General features: G+C 39.2%; 1 protein-coding gene across 2 annotated transcripts in view; it reads right to left on the bottom strand.

Annotated features, from left to right (window-relative positions):
- Positions 1-19,506, bottom strand: part of LSAMP (limbic system associated membrane protein) — a 591,098-nt gene that overhangs the window by 40,719 nt on the left and 530,873 nt on the right. For both annotated transcript variants that reach the window (XM_019734849.2, XM_019734850.2), the window contains exon 4: positions 2,720-2,854. In XM_019734849.2, coding sequence (XP_019590408.1) covers positions 2,720-2,854 — 135 coding nt within the window. The remainder of the gene's footprint in view (positions 1-2,719; positions 2,855-19,506) is intronic.

Genomic DNA, 19,506 nt, shown 5'->3' with positions numbered 1-19,506 from the left:
CCAGTGGTACGCAGGGTCTGTTTCATTACAATAATCTATTCAGCCGTTAATTATCTTAGCCATCTTGATACCCTGACCTAATTCCAAACCCTGTGTTTTGAAAAGGAAGAGGAATCAGTTTCAATAATGGGACATTTTCATACCATAGTTGGCAGGCATAGATGAAGTGACAAAGGTGAGTCTAGATACTTCTCAGTATTCCTGAGTTTTGCTAGCCAGACCTGGCTCTGTAATGTAATCTTGGAGTCTTCATCTACTTAACACAGTTACATTTAAGTAGAACAAATTATTTGAACAGGGCAAGAGGAGCAATGGCTAGTTGTTTTAATAAAATATAAACACAGTTCATGAAGTGTGAGCAAAAAGGTGACTCCAAAGAAAATTGATATGAGAATAATTCTTGATTTGTGTCCACCATCATTTGCAAAGCTTGGAGAAATGTTAAGAAGGCAGAGTTTACCTGTGTGTTTTTCAGCTACTCATTTACTGAGCAATTTTTTATAAGGTCAGGCGTGTGCTCGGTGTTGCTGGTTAGAACATACTGGATGTCTAACTAAGCTCATTAATTTGTCATGAGGTATTCTTTTAGAATTGAGGTTCTGTCCATATTTTTCTGTGGTTCACTCATCACTAACACAAGCTCACATTTTCATAAAAGCCTTTTCTTGAAAATTATCAGTATTTTCTTCTGAGTTACAGTTTGGTGACAGTCAAGAAGGAGCAATGTCAGACTAATTGAGCTAATAATAATAACAGCCTAGGCGGCTGGCTTTGATCTTGGGAACCATCTGCAATGCAGACCACTTTGATGTTTCACACAATGGAAGCATAAATATTTTCTATGTACTCCATGATTGGACTTTCAGAAATCTAATTAAGAGGAAGGTCAATTAAGAGAAAATAAAATCTAAACTCCAAAAGTCAGAGAAGAGGTGGAGGATGATGGCATGGCTGTGTGTACATAAAAGGAGCTACTAACCTAATTATAATTTATATAAACACCCAGAGAAATTGCTTTTCATGTGAAAAAAAGGTCCTAAAGCATTTTATAACATTGAGATCATTAATGTGTCTTTGAAACACACCCAGTGCTGGAAAAGAATAGTAATAGTGGCATTTCAAAACTCCATTACTAAAAAAAATGCAGACAGCGAGGGGATAAAAGCACTTCAGAGCTCATCAAGCGCAGCCCCTTGCTTCTTGGAAATGAGAGCCATAAATGTCTACGGCAGAGGGGTAGTGACTGGATTCTTCTAGGTGCAGTGTGAAAGAGCTTTGCTGTCTTGTTTCAGAAGGCTGCAAGGCTGGAGAAAAGCCCCAGGATAGAGTGCAGCCCAGCATAGCTGGGTCACCTTAGGCAAGTTTCCTCAGCAATCTATGCCTCAGTTTCCACATTTTTGAAGTTGGGCCCATAGTGTTTACCTCATGAGTTTACTGTGAGGATTAAATGACAGATGTAAATCCCTTAATCCAGTGCTGCACATAGTAGGTACTAACAACTGAAAACTCCTCCTTCTCCTCCTCTTTCTGCTGAGAGTATGAGTTTTAGAATCAAAGGGGCCTGAATCTGAATTGCTTTCTTCCACCTGCTGTCTGTGCCACCTTGGAAAGGCAATTTTATCTCCTTGGGCTTCAATGTCTCAAACTCTTAAACGGGGTCAATTATACCTATATTGCCGGAGAATATACACAGAATCATTGGCACATAGATAACTGCATAGGGGGACTTAAGATAATGAAAAGTAACTCACCACAGTCTAAAGCATTCTTTCAAATAGGGGTTATTTATGCATGAGTGTCTGTGTGCATGCGTGTTTGTATGTGTATATGTGTGCATGTGTGTTATATGTCCATATGTGTGTACATAGGATGTATATTTGAGTGTGTATGTGAAATGTATAGGACGGAAGAACGGTCAGGACATCCCTTCATCCCTGTCACCAGCCACAATTGTGTGATGTGGAAACTTGAATGATGTGGAAAGTCACTCCTAGCTGAGCAGGGTAAACAAATTCTCTTTATTCCTTTGTTGGGTGACGCACATCATATGGATCCACCCCCACCCTCTGTCTGTTTTGAACTACATCTAAGGATCCTTTCATCTGAGAAGTTCAAAATATGCCCCCTTACCTATGCATCTTGAGAAATCTTACTTTTTAATACCCACAATTTGGGACAAATAGATTACCAAAATTAACTTATTAGGTGTCCCTGTTAGCCCTCAGAGACACATGGATCTGACCACAGTGGCTTGACTTTGTTTGCAAGGACAATTAGTTAAGTAGCAGAGGATAATATGTGATCTTGGGTTATTCCTTTTTGACAAACAATGCATTAAGATGAAAATTCCAGTTAAAGCGGATATGAATTGTTGCTTTTTCCAAAGTAGTATGACCTTTGTCTCCACAAAGACCAGAAGAGTGATTGCCATAAATGCTAGTGCTGTCTGATCATGTTTTCTTAATTCTATAGTCTGAGTAAAACACTGAGTGTATTGTTAAATGTATTATGGGATATATTTAGAGTTGATAGCGTTGATTTATCAAATTCAAAGGCCAAATCCTGCCCTTGGATGTGTCAGATGTATAAATGTGCATCCCTGACCAGAGAAACATCTGCTTGAAATGCAGCATTCTTTTGCTAATGGGATCTGTAGAGCTCACTGGAGGTGGAGGTGGACCCTGGGCACACAGCCTCTGCTGGCTGCCGCCATACTCACAGTTCACAGTGACCTTCACTTGCTTGACATCCGCCGAGGAAACCTCATTGGCAGCTTTGCACTCATATTTGCCTGACTGCTCCCTGGTGATACCGAGAATCTCCAGATATTCTTCTTCTCCTTCAAATTCTCTTCCTGAAAAACAGAGGTTTGCATGATTGTTTTTTAACGTTTAAACGACACAGCAGATCGGCCTATTTGTTTTCTTTTTAGGAACGATCAATCCACATGGCTTTTTAATAATTTAACAGTGTGCTTTGTCTGAGGTCAGGTTCCACAAAAGCAGACCCCAGGACAAAAAGTCACGTGAAAGTGATTAAAGAGGAAGTATTCCCAGGAAATCCGGTAGGCAGTGGAAAAATGGGACCTGGCAAGACAGAAGCCAAACAAGGGTGCAATGCCAAGTTCCACAGAAGGCAAGTCAGCTTAATCCCTCAAGGAGCTCTGGGGACAACAGTTCAAAGTTGTTCCGACCAAGAGGCAAGAAGCTGGAGTGTTTACATATCCATACCCCTCAGTCATTGGTTAAGGGCTTAGGACAAAGTGGGACATGAGGGGAGGTTCATACAAGTTGGAAAGGGCTCGGAGGGGCTATGCGTGAAGCACTGACATCATCAGTCACCCCATGCTGCAAATCACTCTTTCAACCAAAGTTGTTATGAGAAGGGGCAGTGCCTTCCTTTGGGAAACTGTTACTTTCCTTTCCCAGTTTATGTAGAATTCTGTTCATAAGGGTCAGTTCAAAAGCCTGTCTTGCTGTTATGGCTTCATTGTTCAGTATGAAACTATATCACAGTTGAGTTTTAGGCCATGGACCAGATCCATGAGGATGTACTGCTGATGGTGCATTTTGTGACAGGCTGTGACACATGGGTGTGGCAGTAGGGAGTTAAATACCATTGGAGTAAGTGGGATTAGGTGTCTGGAGGGCCTTTTCGGAAAGTTCTATAAAGCTGGATGTTTCCATTTTAGTAAAGAAATCTCACGATTGGTAGGCTTGTTTAACTACCCTCACACGGAGTATAAATGATTAAATGATTTCCTAAATGAAGGGAGAGGGGAGATAGATAATGAAGAGGAAGAGGAACATGGGGAGAGGAGAAAGAAAAGGTGAAGAGGAAAAGAGGACGAGCAGGAAGAACTTGGCCAGAAAGGTCTACGGCTTTCAACTTGAGCTAGATCGAAGCCCCCAAGTTGCAAAACCCCACTGCTGCTTGAGTAGGATTAGAGCAGCTGGAAGGGGGGTAAAGGACACAGTCTCGCCATCATGAAGAAACCTTGCTCCCGGTCATCCTACACTAAATGGTACCAATTAATAGCTCTGCTCGAAGGCCACAAGCTGTTTTCTTTTTCTGGAAATTCCCTGATGGCCAAATCAACATTACAGACAGCTAGCACAGAGATAAATTCACTGTCTAAATATGTCAGCTAAGCCTGTTAACTAGGCTCCCAGCAGAACACAGAGCCTCTTTGATTACATTCTGTAATCCAACTGTCAGGAAGACTCCAAGCTTCAAGACTTCTGTCAATGTCTCTATCATTAGTTTTGAGGAAACTTTGCAATCCCAACAACAAAAAGGTAACGGTTATATAAAATTATTTGGTTCTGAAGGCCTGAACATTATCGAGCACGTGCTTCTACTGAAAATGTTTTAGAATTAGTTTATAAGTATATAAGTGTATATTATTTATAAAAGGCTAATTTTTTTCCCACATCTGTGTTTTCCCCCTTTTTACTTCTCCACATTCAAGCAAGTAGTAAGACCTGATTTCTCATGTCATGGAAGGGGAATACGATAGAAACAGAAATATCAGAAACGGTAATAGTCCACTGTATAGGATTAGCTGGGCAAGATTTGGGCTTGAAGAAAAAAAAAGATCCTGCATCCTTGCATCATAGACTGAGCATCATGCCAACTAACTGACATGGAGAATTGTCTAGCTAAATGTAAATACCCTGAAGACTAATGGCAACTCTGACAACTGCAGGCAAAAATAGGTGTCAGCTCATTAAAAATTTGGTGTGCCAAGGGGGAATTGTCAGTGAGACATAATTATTGATTTTGAAAATAATGATAGATTGAATGAGTGAGAAAAGAGTTAAAGATGATGTCAGAAAGTTTTAAGGTTTCTGTCCTGCCCCATCAACTTTATTTCTAAGTGAGTACAGAGTTGTCAATAGAAGAAAGAGAACAAGGACGGTCTTCTTACAGATGGCTAACAACACTGAATTCTTTTCAATTCCCATAAAATACTCAGAAATGGTGAGTAATGGACCTCAATCTTGCATATTGAATTTCTGAGAGATGTAAATAGTTCCAGGAGTGGAAAAGATTACTTTAGCATCTAAGACCCTACCAGTTTGGGAAGATGGCACCATGAGAGTAAACGTTAAGATGGACTAGGAAAACAATACTTATTGGGTTTTGGACCTGCGATTCCTACACGCCAAAGTAAGTATTAATAATCTCTCTCTTTTTTTTTTTTTCCTAATGAGCAGGTAACAAAATAGATCCTCACTGGATGAATTTTCAATCTCACATCTCTAGGAAGAATTCCCTCCTTTACTGCCTGAGGATAAAGGAGGGGTTTTCCCTTGAGTGCCCCACTCATAAGGCAGAAAGATCATTTTTGCTTCGCCCATGATAACTCTTCTCCACCCTCATGGCTGTCTTTATCTCCAGCATACAGCATACATAGCTGTTTCTGTAGAGTGGGGGAGACTCGAGGTGCAAGTTAAATACTGGTTGAGAGAGACTAGATGATCTTCCTTCATACAAGCAGCCTGACAAGAATTTAAAATATTGAACAACATCTCTGAGCCCTCCTTCTTGTCATTCTTCCTTTATCCCTTAGAGACTGAGTTTGAAACTCTTGCACTTCCTGGCACTTCTTGCTAGACTTTTTTACTTGCAACCACAGGAGACTTTGCCCACAACTCATTATCTCTCCTATTTCATTTGAGAATTTCTCATTAATCCACAGTGATCTGAGAGGAAATGGGAGCTTTTCTGTTGCTAGAAAGCCAAAGAACCAGATTGCAAATTCCTCAGGGACCATGTCTTACTCGCAATATCCCCATGAACCAGCACAGGGTTTGGCAAGCTTAGTTACTCCATAACTGTTTGTTGAGTTAGCCAAACTGATTTAAAAAATACAAGCAGAAACTAGAGTCAGATCCCACATATCATATAGCTGAAGAAAATTGAGCTATGTATTGAAAGGTGGCCAAGTATGTTTGTAAGAGAAGCTGGTGTATAAATCCACTCCCTTTTAATGATACTAATAAGAGAACCCTTTCACTGGGGAAGAAAGGATGTGCTTAGTCGGCTGCTGTACAGGCTGGATGGGGCATCTCTGGCCATCTCCTAAGGAGGTGTGGAGTTATTATTGCAGAAAAAGGTGTGGAGACAACAACAGAGCCCCTGGTGGAAACAGGAACAATGCCATTTCTTTCATACGAGCAACTGCAGTTTGTTGTTTCAAGGCATAGAATACACTGCATTAGTCTTGAGTCACAAAATTCTAAAATGTACTCAGATTCTCTTGCTCCTCACCACTCGCCCCAGTGTGTCTGTCCCCAACAGGGCAGATTTCTCGCATTCTTTCAGTTCATTCTGACGAGCTGCTCTTAACCCAAGGGCCCTGTCACCATTTCCTTTCACTCCCTCAACCTTAAGCAGATTCAGGCCAGAATGTGACACTTAACCTGTTGTTAAATTCTCTGGTGGAACAAAGTTCATGGCTAAAACTCAATCCCTTCTCTTATTCCTATCTATTATTTTCTTCCTTTGTATAAATATTTCTTGAAGTGCAAATTTCAATATTTTGGTATTTTAAACATCTCAACCTATTTCCACAAGCTTGCTCACATTGCTGAGTGTTATATTTATTCTGGGATCAGATGTTTAGTTTAAATCTCCCTTTGCTTAAATTAATGTGATTTTGTGTCTCCTGGCAATATGCAGTTACCAGGCTAAGTAACTTCTCATCCTCCACAGTGTATGCAGCTTTCAAACTCTTGAATATAATTAGCATACCCCCCTTAGTCACTATTTACTTAAGTTGTACATATTAGTTCTTTTAACATTTCTTCATAAGCCAAAAAGAAGGGCCTAGAGCTAATGGCAAGAGGAAAGTGTTCCCTTCTGCTTCCTAACGTAGAGGCAAATCAGCCAGGAATACTCCAATTAAAGTACGCCAGGTGCTGCCTTCTAAATGAAGTGTCTTCAGAGTACTGACCCTACTTTGGTGAAACTTAGAGAGATCACATCCAAAATGCTGATTTATTTACATTTCCAAGGTCATCCAGGCATTTGTAAGCAAGCAGCCATTTAAAATTAGATACATTTCCATGGCACTTCTTTTCCTCACTTTTTCCCTTTCTCTCTTTCCTCCCACCCAATTCTCTCTCTCTCTCTCTCTCTCTCTCTCTCTCTCTCTCTCTCTCTCTCTCTCTCTCACACACACACACACACACACACACACACACACACACAGAGCTATTTATTTATATATAATCTTCCATTCTACCTTTTAGGAAAAAGCATACAAATTTAAATTCACAAACACCAAAATACTGCTCACTACCATGTTTCCCTGAAAATAAGACCAGGTCTTATATTAAGGTTTGCTCCAAAAGACGCAGTAGGGCTTATACTCAGGGGATGTCATCCTGAAAAATCATGCCAGGGCTTATTTTCCGGTTAGGTCTTATTTTCGGGGAAACACAGTAAATAGAGCAGGCTTATTCTTGAAAATTCCCCAGGACATAACAACTACTCCCTTATTAGTAAAAGGCTTACTACTCCAATAATCATAATTGTATTTGACTTTCTTTTTCTTTATTTGAGATACAGAAAATAAAATTTAGGAAACTTTAAATTTGAGTGTTTTATGACTTTAAAATGTAAAATTCTAAGGATTGTTATATGTTAAGAAGTCGATGACACAGACAATAGTTTAGTGGTTACCAGAGGGTAAGGGGGGTGGGGGGTGGGAGATGAGGGTAAGGGGGATCAAATATATGGTGATGGAAGGAGAACTGACTCTGGGTGGTAAACACACAATGGGATTTATAGATGATGTAATACAGAATTGTACACCTGAAATCTATGTAATTTTACTAACAATTGTCACCCCAATAAATTAAAAAAAAAGAAAAAGAATTAAGAAGTCCATGAATCAGAGAAGGATCCAAGATGGTGGAGTAAATAAATGCTGTGCTTGTTTCCTTCCACTACCCTGTTAAAACTACAAATAAATTGTAGAACAATCAACCTGGAGGATCATCAGAAACCTAGCTGGAGAGAAGTTTTATAACTAAGGATATAAAGGAGTCACATCAAAACTGGTAGAAGAGGTGGAGATGAGAATGGACTGGCCCCACACCCAAGTGTGGTGGTTGAGAATGGGTACAAATATCTCAGCTGTGGAGGACACCCCTAATGGAGTGAGGGATCCCAGACCCATACAAGTTTCCCCAGCCTGGAGTACTGGTGCTGGGAAGAGGATCCCTTACAATATCTGGCTGTGAGAAACTGGGGATTCTAACCATCCTGATGGGATGGAAGGTTGAGGAAAACCCAGACATCTTCTTAAAGGGCCTATGCAGGTTCTTACCCTGTCCTCTGGTGGAGGGATGATAGCTTGGAAGGTGTCAGAGACATACAGGAAGAGACTGAGTTGTGGGGCTTTACGGAGAGGACTGGAGGGACAGTCCATCTTCCCTGTGTAGAATTCTCCCGTGCAGCCTGTAGGCAGGCGCCATCTTTCCTGTGTTGAGCCCTCCCTGACAGGGCCAAATCTGAATCTGCATTGGCCTGCTGAACTCCACTCACTCCACTCTGCTGACTCACACAAGTCATGCAATGCCAGAGGCAATTTCCCGGGCAGCAGCCAGCTCCATCCATGTTACACTCTTTCTTGGATAACTTTCAGAGGTCTGCCGGCCCCAGGTGGCAGTGGCTGGCCTAGTGGGCCCTGAGTCTTTTGCTCAGTAGCTCCAGGCTCAGTACTAGCACCAAACCAGAATCTACATTAACTTGGTGAACACCACTCATCCCATCCTGGTGACTCCCTGGAACCCTGCCTCACCTAACTGACATACCACATGTGGCTCTATCAGTAGCTAAGCCTTATAGGAGCTGGCAGGCAACAGCAGACCTTGGGGTGTCCTAGGCTTTTTGCGGAGCTACAGCAGGCCTGGTGGCAGCTATACTCAGTTCGCAGCGTGGCCTTTCCTACTTGCCTCTAGGTCTAGCACAGGCAACAACCAACTACGGATCACTTTGTAGCTCCTACCAGGTAGCCCCACCTAGCCAGTCACAGGCAGTGGCGGATCTGGGCCTGCACTAGAGTCCTTCCCAAGAGCCTTGAATCAACATACCTGGAGGTCGGCATCAGACCACAGCAGAGTACCACCCAATTAGGTCTACCAGTGGTACATCCACAGAGCAGTCTCAGCAGGCACCAGAGCCCACTAGGGAAAATCCCACTCCATGGGGTAAGCCCCATCCACCCCTGCATAGCAGACCTTAAACTTTAGATGTGGCCAAACCCCACAGACAGTCAATCTGAGGGTTGATCTCACTCTCTGACATGCTAATAGCAATAAAGGCTCAACTATACTAGGAGGGCACCCACACCAAACACTCCTGGAGCACCCAGTGCAGGTGACCAGGGAGACTGTGCCACTGGGCTCCACAGGGCACCTATTACATAACACCACCCAGCCAAGATTTGGGGAACATAGCAGATCTACCTTATACATAAAAACAAATACACAGAGGCAGCCAAAATGAGAAAAAAAAAAGAAATAACATATAAGAACAGGAGACAAACCCATAGCTATCATCACACTCAATGGAGAAAAGCTAAAAGAGTTCTTCTTAATATCAGGAAAAAGACAAAGTTGCTCACTTTCACCACTTTTATTCAACATAATATTGGAAGTCCTAGCCACAGAAGTCGACAAGAAAGAGAAATAAAGGCATCCAAATTGGCAAGGAAGAAGCAAAAGTGTCATTATTTGCAGATTACATGATACTATTTATAGAGAACCCTAAAGATTCCGCCAAAAAAACTATTAGAACTGATAAAGGAATTCAATAAAGTAGTAGGATACAAAATTAATATTCAGAAATCGGTTGCATTCTTATACACCAATAATGAACTATCAGAAAGAGAAATTAAGAAAACAATTCCATTCACAATTGCATAAAAAAAAAAATACCTAGGAATAAATTTAACCAAGGAGATAAAAGACCTGTACTCGGAAAACTATAAGACACTGAAGAAAGAAATTTAAAAAGATAGAAATAAATGGAAGTATATACTGTACTCACACATAGGAAGAATTAACAGTGCTGAAATGTCCATACTACCCAAAGCAATCTATAGATTCAATGTAATCCCTATCAAAGTACCAATGATATTTTTCACAGAAGTAGAATAAATTATCTTAAATTTTATATGGAACCACAAAAGACCGGGAATAGCCACAGCAATCTTGAGAAAGAAGAACAACATTGGAAGTATCATGCTACCTGAAAATGAAAACACAATGACCCCAAATCTATGGGACATAGCAAAAGCAGTCCTAAGAGGGAAATTCATAGCCATATAGGCCTACCTCAGCAATCCCATGTCTGGGTATTTATCTGAAGAAATCCAAAACACTAATTCAAAAAGATACATGTACCCCTATGCTCACTGTAGCATTATTTACAATAGCCAAGATATGGAAGCAAGTACCCATCAACATACAATAGGATAAATGAGATGTGGTACATATATACAATGGAATATTACTGTGCCATAAAAAAGAATGAAATCTTATCGTTTGCAACAACATGGAGGACCTAGCGGATATTATGCTAAGTGAAATAAGTCAGACTGAGACAGGCAAATACCATATGATCTCACCTTATTTGTGGCATCTGTGGAACTAAATAAATGAACAAACAAAACAGAAACAGACTCAGAGATACAGAAAACAAACTGATGGTTACCAGAAGTGGGGGAGGGGGCATTAGGGAGCTGAGTGAATAAGGTGTAAGGATTAAGAAATACAAATTGATAGTTACCCAAAATAGTCGCAGGGATGTAAGTACAGCATAGAGAATATAGTCAGTAATGTTGCAACAGCTATGTATAGTACCATGTGTGTACCAGACTAATTGGGGGGATCACTGCATAAATTATATACATGTCTAATCACTATGCTGTACATTTGAAACTAATATAAAGTAATATTGAATGTCAACTGGAAAAAAAAATAATTTAAAAAGTAAATAGTAAATAAAATTTAAAATTCCACCCCTGTACTAGCAACATTTCCAGTGCTCAATAACCACATGAAACTAGTGACTACTGTATTAGATAGCACAGATATAGAACATTTTCCGCATCATAGAAATTTCTAGACAGGACTGCTTTAGAATGTTTCCAAATTATGCCTATTATAAATAACTCCAAAATTATTATAAATAAACTTCATATACCTATAAAAATAAATAGATGAATCATTTTTTTCACTATTCTGGGACGTGTCTTATAACATCTCTATAGACCATTATTTCACAGAAGATAAGATGTATATGAAATGAGGTTGACATTCCCTTTACTCACATACATTTGAGTATTAACAAGTAGTGGCCATCAACACATTAATTCTAAACTCAGACACATATATAGATTAATGAAAAGCAAAGAAGTTCAACTTGCGTTACAGGGTATGTGTGTGTGTAGTGTGTTTGTGTGGGTCTGTGGTAGAAAAGGAGAGTGAAAGTGTGAGCAAAAGCAAGTTGTAAACTTCTACCTCTAAAAATGAAAGAAAAAAGGCTGCAAATCAATGATGCCATTTGAAGTTTCCTGTACTAACTTCAAATGCGTAATACGTTTCTGTTCTTACAGTACATTTCATGTTTTCCTTTTTTCCCCCCTGAGGACAAACTCACCTGTTTCTGTTTTTGTTTCTTTCCCTACTTTTTTTGCACACCATGTTCTATACAGACATGCTAAGAAAAGGAAGCAAGAGAGGACCACAATAAATCTAGAAAAAAGAAAAAAAAAGCCTGGGATGGTGTTTATATTTCCTGCCACATCTCTTTCCAAAACCTTTGAAGTTTTTGTCAGCTTCACATCCTACCTGAGCAATCTTTTAGTGTTTGACAATGTTTCTGTCCAAAAGCTGAAACCACTTCTCATTGCTACCTCTCATCACCCATCAAGGAATGGGTGAAGAGTGGCAAATGATCCATGATTGAAAGAAGGAAGGTTTGCGTAGGGGAAAGGTGGAGGGGGTGGGGGGCATGCAGACAGAGTTGCCCGCAGCAGCACTTGTGGGAAATAAGGAGACATAGGGAAAATAAATGTATTGAAGAGAATGGGGGCAGGGCAGAGAAGTGATACAATGATGATTTTAAGGAGGAGTCAGAGGAACAGGAATGAAAGAAGAGAGAGTACTCTGGAAAAAGAGGCATTTGACTATTAAGATACTTGAGCTACGCGGAAGAGAAGGGGTTGTTTATTCTGCTGTAGAAATGTTTCCTATTTGAATAGTAAGACACAACAGAGTGTGGATTATGCAAACTGGCCCCATGCCTTCTGCAGCCCCAAAGGGTGTAGTTAGAACTGAGAAACTGGAGGTGAGCACAATGCCAGGAAAAATTCACAACTGGCTTTGGCTTTATGAATGAGCATGGGCCAAATGAAGAATGCCCTGGCATTATTTTACCTGTCTTCCAGAGAGATCCAACTCATTATGGTTTGCATTTTTCTTTTCATATACAAAAATCAGCTAGCTGACATAGTTTGAGCTCAGCATCCAACCGGAAGCTGCCATCCACACATCCTTTTCAGTCCTGGAAAATGACATTCTGTTATTGTACTAACACTTAACCACTACCACCTACCTGGTCTCAGTTTTTAGGAAGCATTCTGCCATTCTGAATGCTAAGCATGAAATCAGAATCCCCTATGTTTAGGTATCTGAAGAACTGTATTGAAAATAGCTACTGCTCCATTGTAGGGACCAGCTCTGGTTTTGTTTGTCACTGTATCCCAGTGTGCATGTAGCACGATGCTGAATACTGGAGTGTTCCAGAAATATTGCAGAGTGACTGTTGAATGAGCTACCACTTAATCAACATGTTCTAGGCACTATGCTAGGTGACTCAGATATTTCTTATTTAATTCACAATCCTGTTAAGATTGCTTACAGATAAGGAAACACAGGAATCCAGGGTTAGCAAGGACCCTTAAGGAACTTGCCCACGTTTATAGTGCTATTAAGAGAAAGCTGAGGTTTGTGAACCTTTGGAGCCCATGTTCCAACCAGGCATGAGTACATTTGTCATCAGAATGCCAGGAGATGCTCGAGTAGGCTGAGTTCTGAGCTCTCAGAATCTGCTCTGTTTCTGTTTCTGAGTATGAAACTGAAGTTGTGGATGGGACACTTGGGGAATTTCCAAAGGTAAGCAGCTCGGTTACAGGTAAAATAAAAAGACAGTTTTCAGCTTTTTATAAGGTTTGTTCTCTTATCTTCTTTATTGAGAGAATTAAATAAAGTCGGAAATAAGTTGGTATTTAAACATTTAGCTCCATCTACTTATTTATAAAGCAACCCCCGCCCCCCCACCAAGCAATAGAAAGCCATCGGGGCACATAAATGCCAACAGCCAGCAAAGAAGCTACAGGAAGAGTGTAGAAAGGCATTATATTAGGAAAGACTTACTGGGAGAAGTGAGTTTTCAGGAAGTTGAAAAACACAAGGGGAGAGAATCAGAGCTGAGAAAATGTAAAAGGGTGTGGCAATCCAGTCAGCCTGCCTGAAATAGAGGTCTCCACGCAGGAGAAATGAGTAGTGTGCTGTGACAGCAGGATGTATGCTAGTGTGTGAGAGGTGGCGTGAAGACTCTGAATTTGCTGTGTTCAGGTACCTCTGCAGCTCAATAATGATACAGTGGAGGCTTCCAGCACTTACAAAGTGCTGAATAAAACTGGCATTTTATATAATTTTCCTTCCTTCCTTCCTTCCTTCCTTCCTTCCTTCCTTCCTTCCTTCCTTCCTTTCTTTTTTTCTTCCTTCTTCCCTCCCTCCCTCCCTCCCTCCCTCCGTCCCTCCCTCCCTCCTGTGCTCCCTCTCTCCCCCCTTCCCTCCTTTCTTTCTTTTCTCCCTCCCTCCTCCTTCCCTCCTTCCCTTCCTTCCCCTCTGGAAGAAACATGGTGTGAAAGCATGGAATCCCACAGAAATTCTATTTGTTTAAAGTCCTTTCTGTATCAACACTGCTAATGCTTGGTACAAATTTCTCGGCACCGAGTCCTAACATGTATTGTGATAAGCTGCCCTGTGAATTGCTGTGAGAGCAAAGATGGTTCTTCAAGGATGTCAAAGAGTCATCATCAGTCCTGAATAACTAACTGACAATGGCTGCCGGGGACATGATGTTGAGGATTCTGGGCAGAGTCTGGGCTCAGTGGGAAAGAGTGGCAATGTCTGTGAGAGCAGGAGAAGGGAATGTGTACCACATACTTGGACCCACACCTGCCCTGGCGTCTCCTGTAGTCCATTTGAGTTTTTATGGGTATGAAGAAATGTACTGTAAATGCAGTGTGTGGGTTGAAAGCTAGTGATTTCCTGGGCTTGAATGTAGTTGGTACCACTTAGGAAATTAGGAAGGAATGTTTATTTTAGAGTAGAGATAATGAGCCTGATTCTTGACAAGGTATCAAGGTTTCTCAGAATATCCTGGGGGTTACATTCCATACGCACCGAGAAATATGGAGTCGCTAAGAGACTGGGACTAAATGTGGATTAAATGCGTAATATAGTATATATTGGTGGTAAATCAAACCACTGTAGTAGGGACTACAGAACATTTGCATGATGTAGCATGATGTCATAAAGCAAGACTCACTGTCTCACTTCATTTTTATTATCCCAGGGGTGTGGGGAAGAAGAGGCAAAGAGGTAAAACTAGAAAAAAAGAAAAAGAAAAAAAGTGCACTTAGAAGAGTCCTTTGGAATAAATAGAAGTAAAAAATCCAACAGGTGTTGATTATTTTCTAGACTAATTCCTAAGAAAGGGGGTGAGGCAGAAATAAGAATTGCTGGTCAAAGGGAGCAACAACTAAGATCTTTCCTCATTGTCATCAGAACCGTAGGGGTATTATGAGCGTGACCTGTCATTAGTAATTCTGCCATGGCTGAGGATTAAATATCAAGAGATATGAGAGCAGCAGTTGCTGTTTTCAAGAGTCACATAAATCAGTTGGCATTTTGCAAGCGAATGTGTTAAACTCAGCAGGGCAATTGCACCATGGAAGGATTGCTAGGCATAGTTTTGTGGCTGCCACAGAAGCCTGTGAAAAATAATTAAAACAAAGTAGACTATAACCCCATCTGGCCCTCCGCCCTTTCATTACAGGCCCTGATGTTGCAGTGACCTCATTTGGGCTCACCCCCAAATCCCAGCCTGACTTCTTCAGCTAGTCTGACTGCTGAAGAAGCTGTTTGATCCAATTTAGGAAATTGTTCCTGCTTAAAGTCAGTACATAAGAGATGAAAAGTGGGGGTAGGTCAGAAAAGGAAATGGTTTAAGCATGAACTAAAGTGATGTTCTTACAGTATGGAGGTATCTCAAAAAAACTGAAAATGGAACTACCTTATGACCCAGCAACTCCACTCCTAGGTATCTATCCGAAGAAATCCAAAACTCTAATTCAAAAAAATTTATGCACCCCTATGTTTATTGCTATACTATACACAAAAGCCAAGACATGGAAACAACCAAAATGCCCATCGGTAGATGACTGGATTAAGAAACTGGTACATTTATACAATAGAGTATTACGCAGCCATAAAGAAGAAAGAAATTTTACCATTTGCAACAATATGGATGGACCTAGAGAACATTATGTTAAGTGAAATAAGTCAGACAGAGAAAGACAAATACCATATGATCTCACTTATATGTGGAATCTAAAGAAAAGAATAAATGAAAGAACTAATCAGAAATAGTCTCAGAGACATAGAGGAAAAACTGAGGGTTGCTAGATGGGAGGAGGGGTGGTGATGAGGGAGAAGGTGAGGGGATTAGAAAGCAGTCAGTAACCACAAGATGGCCACGGGGTTTTGAAAATTAATTTGGGGAATGTAATCAATAATGTTGTAAAGATTTTATAGGGTATCCGACGGACACTTGTCTTATTAGAGAGACCACCTCAGGGATGATGTAGATGCCTGATCACTGCACTGTACACCTGAAGCTGAAGCTGAACAATAATGAATGTCAACTATAAAATTATATATATATATGTATATATATATGTATATATCTATCTATCTATCTCTATATCTATATCTATATCTATATCTATATCTATATCTATATCTATCTATCTATCTATCTATCTATCTATCTATCTATCTATCTATATATATATATTTACAAGAAGTGGAGTACAGCATTAGGAATAGAGACAGTGGAAATGTAATGGCTGTATGCGATGTCAGAGCGGTAGTAGATTGGGTTATCACTTTGTGAGGGATATAAATGATAAATGTCTAACTATTACATTGTTTTGTACACCTGAAACTAATAATAAAAAAAAGACCAAAGGAAATAAAATGATGTTTTTAGAATGTTCCCATTTAACATAAGGTGCGCAGCCTTTGGTTGCTTAGGGGTCAACACAAATAACAGTAAGGAGTCCAGCAATTTGTTTCTTGTTCTTAGACCAAAATGTATGAAATAGGAATCACCACCACTGATATTCAGTTTTGGTTACAGCCCTCTCTGCATACCAGCACTCCTCAATCCTGAAGCAGATGGATCCCAGCGGGAGTGAGGGTCCCAGCTGCAGTGCTGGGAGTGAGTACACACACATGGATGCAGGGTGGGAGAGACCAGGAGTGAGCTCATGTCTGCTCATGAAAGCAGTCACTCTCCCAGGCTGGGCTTACGCACTCCTGGAAGGCTGCGGGGCCAGTGGGCCAAAGCTTAATAGGAAAACAGCAGCGATTTTTCTCCACTGCTATTTATGTTTCAAGTGCGTGACAGGCTGTCAGTGTAAAGTGAGGGTCGCTAAATTTACTGCCTTTCAGATTACTGCCACAGTCTCTGACTTGACAAGTCATTTCACTTAAAAAGCACTGCATGAGGGTGTTTCCTCCACTTCTTTTTAAACAAAAACAAAGGGAGAGAAAAAGGCCACCACAGAGGTTTAAATGGTTGAAATGAAGAAAGCCCGCAAAACTGTCTTAGCCTAATGGGAGGGTGCTACTTTCACAAACTCCCCTCTAAAGTGGCAAGTGAGAGGAAGGGATACCCCAAAGCTCTTGGTTTGACTGATTTGTGGACTGAATGATATTTTTAGGGGGTGGTAATACAGTGAGTTTTTATACTTGCTGAAATTGAATGCTTAAAGGACATTCAAGTGGAGATTCCTTCTAGACAATTGGATCTAAATGAAGAATAAAACTACTGATTTTTTAAAACTTTATCCTTATCTATTCATATATTTTCTGAGGTGTTTAGAAACCAAAGAAGATTAACTATAGACAAAAAGACAAAATTAACCATCTAGGGAGTAAAGGGCATAGAGGTGGGGTACCTCTGAATGATAAATAAGATTAACAATTCAAAATACAATTTTTTTTTAGTATAATAAAGGCCTAAGTACTTAAAATATATATGCAAGTTGATTGTGATCTGAACAGTAGTGCATGGCTTCTGAGTACCATTATAAAGAGTAATTTGGCAAATATCAATTGCTACCATGTACCAGACAATAATTTAAACAGTAAGTACAAGAAATATAGGAAGTAGAAGAAAGATATTCCTAATTCTTATAAAACTTACATTCTTATCAGGGATAAATATAGTTAAACAGCTCTGGAAGGCCTTGACTTTATTTCACGTGAGTGGTAAATGGATTAAAGGATTCGGGAATTATACTTGAGCTTTGTCTAATAGTTTCTATTAAAAACTACTAATCATATTTCCTCAATGCCTTTAAGTGCTACTCCTATTTACAAACTGGTTTGTTTCTTGATTGTATTTCTTGATTCTATTTGTCTCTTCCTGGACCAGTCTCTTACTATTTTAATTACATTAGCTTTTTAATACATTTTAATTAAGGATATAAATAGTCATTTCTCAGAATTTTCCTGATTGGTACCATATATATACATATTTTTCAGATGAACTTTAGAATAATCTTCTAAATCAAACAAAGACAAATATAAGGTCTTATGCTCAGGTTTATATTGGATTTAGAGGTTAATTTGGAGAGAGATCGCTTTATAATCTTGATTCTTTCAACCAAGAATAAAATATTTAGGTCTTCTTTATTTGTCCATCAATTGTTTATTTTTCTGATTAAATCCTGATAATTATGCATTAAAATTATTCTGATATATTTTATATATATATTATTTCTAGTGAATAGAATCCTTAGACGTTATCTAACTGGTATTAGTCATATTTAGAAAAAAACATAGTTTTGTATGTCAATACCATAATTAGCTATCTATTGAATTATCATTTTCTCTTATTGTTGCTAAAATAGTGTTGAAACAACAGGCAAAGAAAAACCCTCATTTTATTAAATACCCAAACAAATTCAGATGGATGAAGGGATTCAAAATTAAAAGTTAAACTATAAGAGTGCTAAAAGAAAAGACAATAGTTTGATAACACTAAAGAAGGGAATTTCTTTCTAAACAAGTCATGAAACACAGAAATCATAAAAAAAAGAAGAATTTATTAGTTTGACTACATAAAAAGTAAAAATTTCTCCACAGTACAAAACCTTCACCAACAATGTTAATACATAAATAGATGAAAAATGCATTTATAATATATGTGACATAAAAGGGCCAAAATCCTTAAAACATTTAATTATACATCAGGAGGTTGGTCTGACCATTTTGGGAGACAGTTTGACAATATCTGCTAAAGTTGATGATGTCCATATAACTCAGCAATCCCATTGTGCAGAGGGTAAATTAATTGCTGCATATTGATATATTAGGATACCATACAGCAAAGAAAACGAATAGATGACAGCTAAAAGTGGCAACATGGACAATCTTCCAAACATAAAGTTGTGTGAAATAAATAAAACAGAATAAATGCAGTATAAATCCCCTCATCTGAAAATTACAGACAAGCAAAACTAATCTATATTTTCCAGGAATGCTATGTAGTTGGAAAATGATAAAGCCAAGCAAGAAAATAATTATCCTGAAATAGTTAGCCTCATTATACCTAGTATTTATTAAGTGCTTACTATGTGTCATACTTTTTATATAAATGTATTTACTTAAGAATATTTAATTTAGGGGCAACCCGTTTGGGAGCCCCTCCCATTCCGAGAGCTGTGACTCTTTACTGTTTACTTTTAATAAACGAACCTCTTTTACAAAAAAACAAAAAAAAGGAAAGAAAAGAAAAAAATATTTAATTTATGTAATGTAATGACATCTCATTAAAAAGATATATTGGCTATAGAATACTATGTATAGCATATTCTGCTTTGTCTTTGAGAAGTTGTGTACACACATAAATGCATATATTCATATATATGCTTTTTAAAACCTTTGCATATATATGTATGTGTGTGTGTGTATATATATATATATACACACAATGTCTATACAACGTTAGTAACAATCTTCTGAATTATAGAATTGGAAGTGCCCGAAATGTTTGGTGAGGGAATTTCCCTTCATTTTATGCCTTCCTATACTGCTTGAATTTTTAACATAGATCATATAT

The sequence above is a fragment of the Rhinolophus sinicus genome, linkage group LG01, assembly GCF_036562045.2.
Source record: "Rhinolophus sinicus isolate RSC01 linkage group LG01, ASM3656204v1, whole genome shotgun sequence".
NCBI lineage: Eukaryota > Metazoa > Chordata > Mammalia > Chiroptera > Rhinolophidae > Rhinolophus > Rhinolophus sinicus.
The sequence above is the reverse complement of the archived record's forward strand: the minus strand, read 5'-3'. Positions and strand labels throughout refer to the sequence as shown.